Below are 2,485 nucleotides of genomic sequence, written 5' to 3' on the forward strand. Positions count from 1 at the left end.
TATCCATACTTTTTAAAATAGTGCTAAAACATGTAAATTAGTATGTGGTTAAATATTGCTAAACCGTACAACGATGATTAGTATAGTCTGTTCTCGTAAAAACGGTGGAATTATTTTAGACGGAAGGAATAATAGACAATAATACGCGGTTATGGTACAAAATAGCGTTGCTTTAGGCCCATTATATGTCGATGTATTATAGCCTACTAAACATACCAAATGTATTGACAGAGAATCTAGTAAATTGATACACATTTATGACCATCTTAAAGCTAAATAAAAGCAGGTCGTATATTTCTTGGTACCCCCCCCCCCCCCCCCCCCCTAATAAAAAAGTAGGCGCAACAACTGCATTTACAAACAAAAGATGCTAGATTATTTGCCTTATTGTTGTAGAATGAAATCGAAATATGACCAATCAACGCTAGAACTATTGCAAATTAGTTTATTTTCGTTCCAATTACAATTATGTGAGCATTCAGCGACCATGAAATTAAATTAAAGTCCTTCTCAAAATAATAATAATAATAATAATAATAATAATAATAATAATAATAATAATAATAATAATAATAATAATAATAATAATAATAATAATAATAATAATAATAATAATAATAATAAGTGCTGAAAATAAAAACGAAAAACTGTTTTTGATTCAAGGTTACTAAATAAAGTTATACACACCTCGTAACGATGTAACCAAGACACAATCAAGCACAAATGCATGCAGTAACGAATATTTATTGTCTGATTATGAAAGGTTATTTGATATTTCGACTCTTTTTTTTTACCACGTCCTAATGCCATGTAATGAAGACACTCCATTACTAGAAAAGGTGTTCTGGACATTATTAATCTCCCCGACCCCAAAGTTCATGTAATTCCCGTTGTTGGAAGACCCTTGGAGACTCTGCATCGTGGCCGCGGGGTAGCTGCACGCGTAGTTTGTGTTACACCCCGGACTCGGATAGTTACTGAAAGCCGGGTAGCTGTTATAAGTGAAATGATTAATGCCCACGTTATAGGCCGTGTTGTAGGTGGTGGTGTCCGCCAGGCACGGCTTGCCGTCGCGCACCAGCACGGGCACGGAGATGCGTCGGGGCGGCGGCAGCCCCGCCAGCTCCAGGCTCTGGTCCTGCCGCTGGCGCTTGCACTTGTATCTCCGGTTCTGGAACCATATCTTGACCTGGGTCGGGGTCAGTTTGAGCGCGCCGGCCAGGTGGTCTCTCTCCGGGGCGGACAGGTACTTCTGCTGCTTGAAGCGTCGCTCCAGCTCGTACACCTGCGCCTGGGAGAAGAGCACGCGCGGCTTCCGGCGCTTCCGAGGTTTGGGTCGCTCCGTCTCCTCGGTCCTTACGTCCTCCACGCTCTCGTGTGGAGGGGGCAACTCTTCTGATGTGGTAGGGGGAGGGAAAGAACAAATGAACATATGTCTATCTATTTTTTTTTGCATTTGGGGATATTTATAACAAATAAAAAATACATTAAAATGTTTTGATTTGTTCAGTTTGAAAACACTGCAGCCTATTTGGTGATGTTTTTTTTCCCCCACTGTGTTTTTGGGTTATAGTTTATTTGAAAACTGCATTTCAAGAATCGTAAATATACCTCATTTGTGATAGTGGCATATAATCACACATCACCCAGTGGAAATGTGCATTCTGTTTTATACGCTTTGATGAGGTGTTTAGTTTTACGAAGGTTTTTGGCATTTCGCATATACATGAATTATTTTATTGGTGACTTTTTTTTTACTTGATATAACTCACCTTTTCTGTGTTTTCCCTCAAAGCAGTCCGACTTCCCGTCCTTAATGTCCATTTCTATGTAGGATTTTCCATAAAAGGCAGCGGCAAAGTTGAGTGCAGAACTTCTGCTGTTGGCTTTAGCTTCGCGGACATCCTCTCCGAACAGCGAGGCGGCTCCTCCAGAAGAAGACATCTCCCGGAGAGGCTCCTGCTTCAAGCGGGCCAGCATGCACGAAGAGGCCGGTAAAGTGCAGTCCATCCGCGGGGATATGTCCAGAGACACCATATCGTCATGGTTCTGCTCCAGGTTTAATATATCCTTAACGGAGAAGGGCGTGGACGTGCTCGGGCTAGGAAACATTGCCAAGGATGAAACAATACTGACCTTGCGTTGCATGGGAACAGAACGACGACTCCAAAATTCCCCCTTCCTGCCTAATATTTACCGAGCTCAAGTGCCAGTTTGTTATACAACTACAATGATCTTGAGTGAAGTGTGTGCATTTTGAATGTCAACTCTGCGTCCTAACTTTTTCTTGGCCTTCCCTTTTACAGAGGTGGGGGGGGGGGGGCTATAGGGCTAGCCACTGGTGATGCTGCCATTCCCGGTGACGTCAAATGATGCCTATATGGTAAACTCTCGCTGTGTCGGTTTATGGCAATCCATCACACACACACACACACACACACACACACACACACACACACACACACACGCACACGCACACGCACAC

At 42.7% G+C, this 2,485-nt stretch overlaps 1 protein-coding gene across 1 annotated transcript; it reads right to left on the reverse strand.

Annotated features, from left to right (window-relative positions):
* Positions 1-689: 689 nt before the first annotated feature.
* On the reverse strand, positions 690-2,112 carry nkx2.5 (NK2 homeobox 5; the record flags this gene model as incomplete). The annotated part of the gene is made up of 2 exons (XM_084331692.1): positions 690-1,395; positions 1,773-2,112. The coding sequence occupies 2 exons, from the start codon at positions 2,110-2,112 to the stop codon at positions 791-793; spliced, it is 945 nt and encodes a 314-aa protein (XP_084187818.1). The 3' UTR covers positions 690-790.
* Positions 2,113-2,485: the final 373 nt, after the last annotated feature.

The sequence above is a fragment of the Notolepis coatsorum genome, assembly GCF_963971535.1.
Source record: "Notolepis coatsorum genome assembly, chromosome: 16".
NCBI lineage: Eukaryota > Metazoa > Chordata > Actinopteri > Aulopiformes > Paralepididae > Notolepis > Notolepis coatsorum.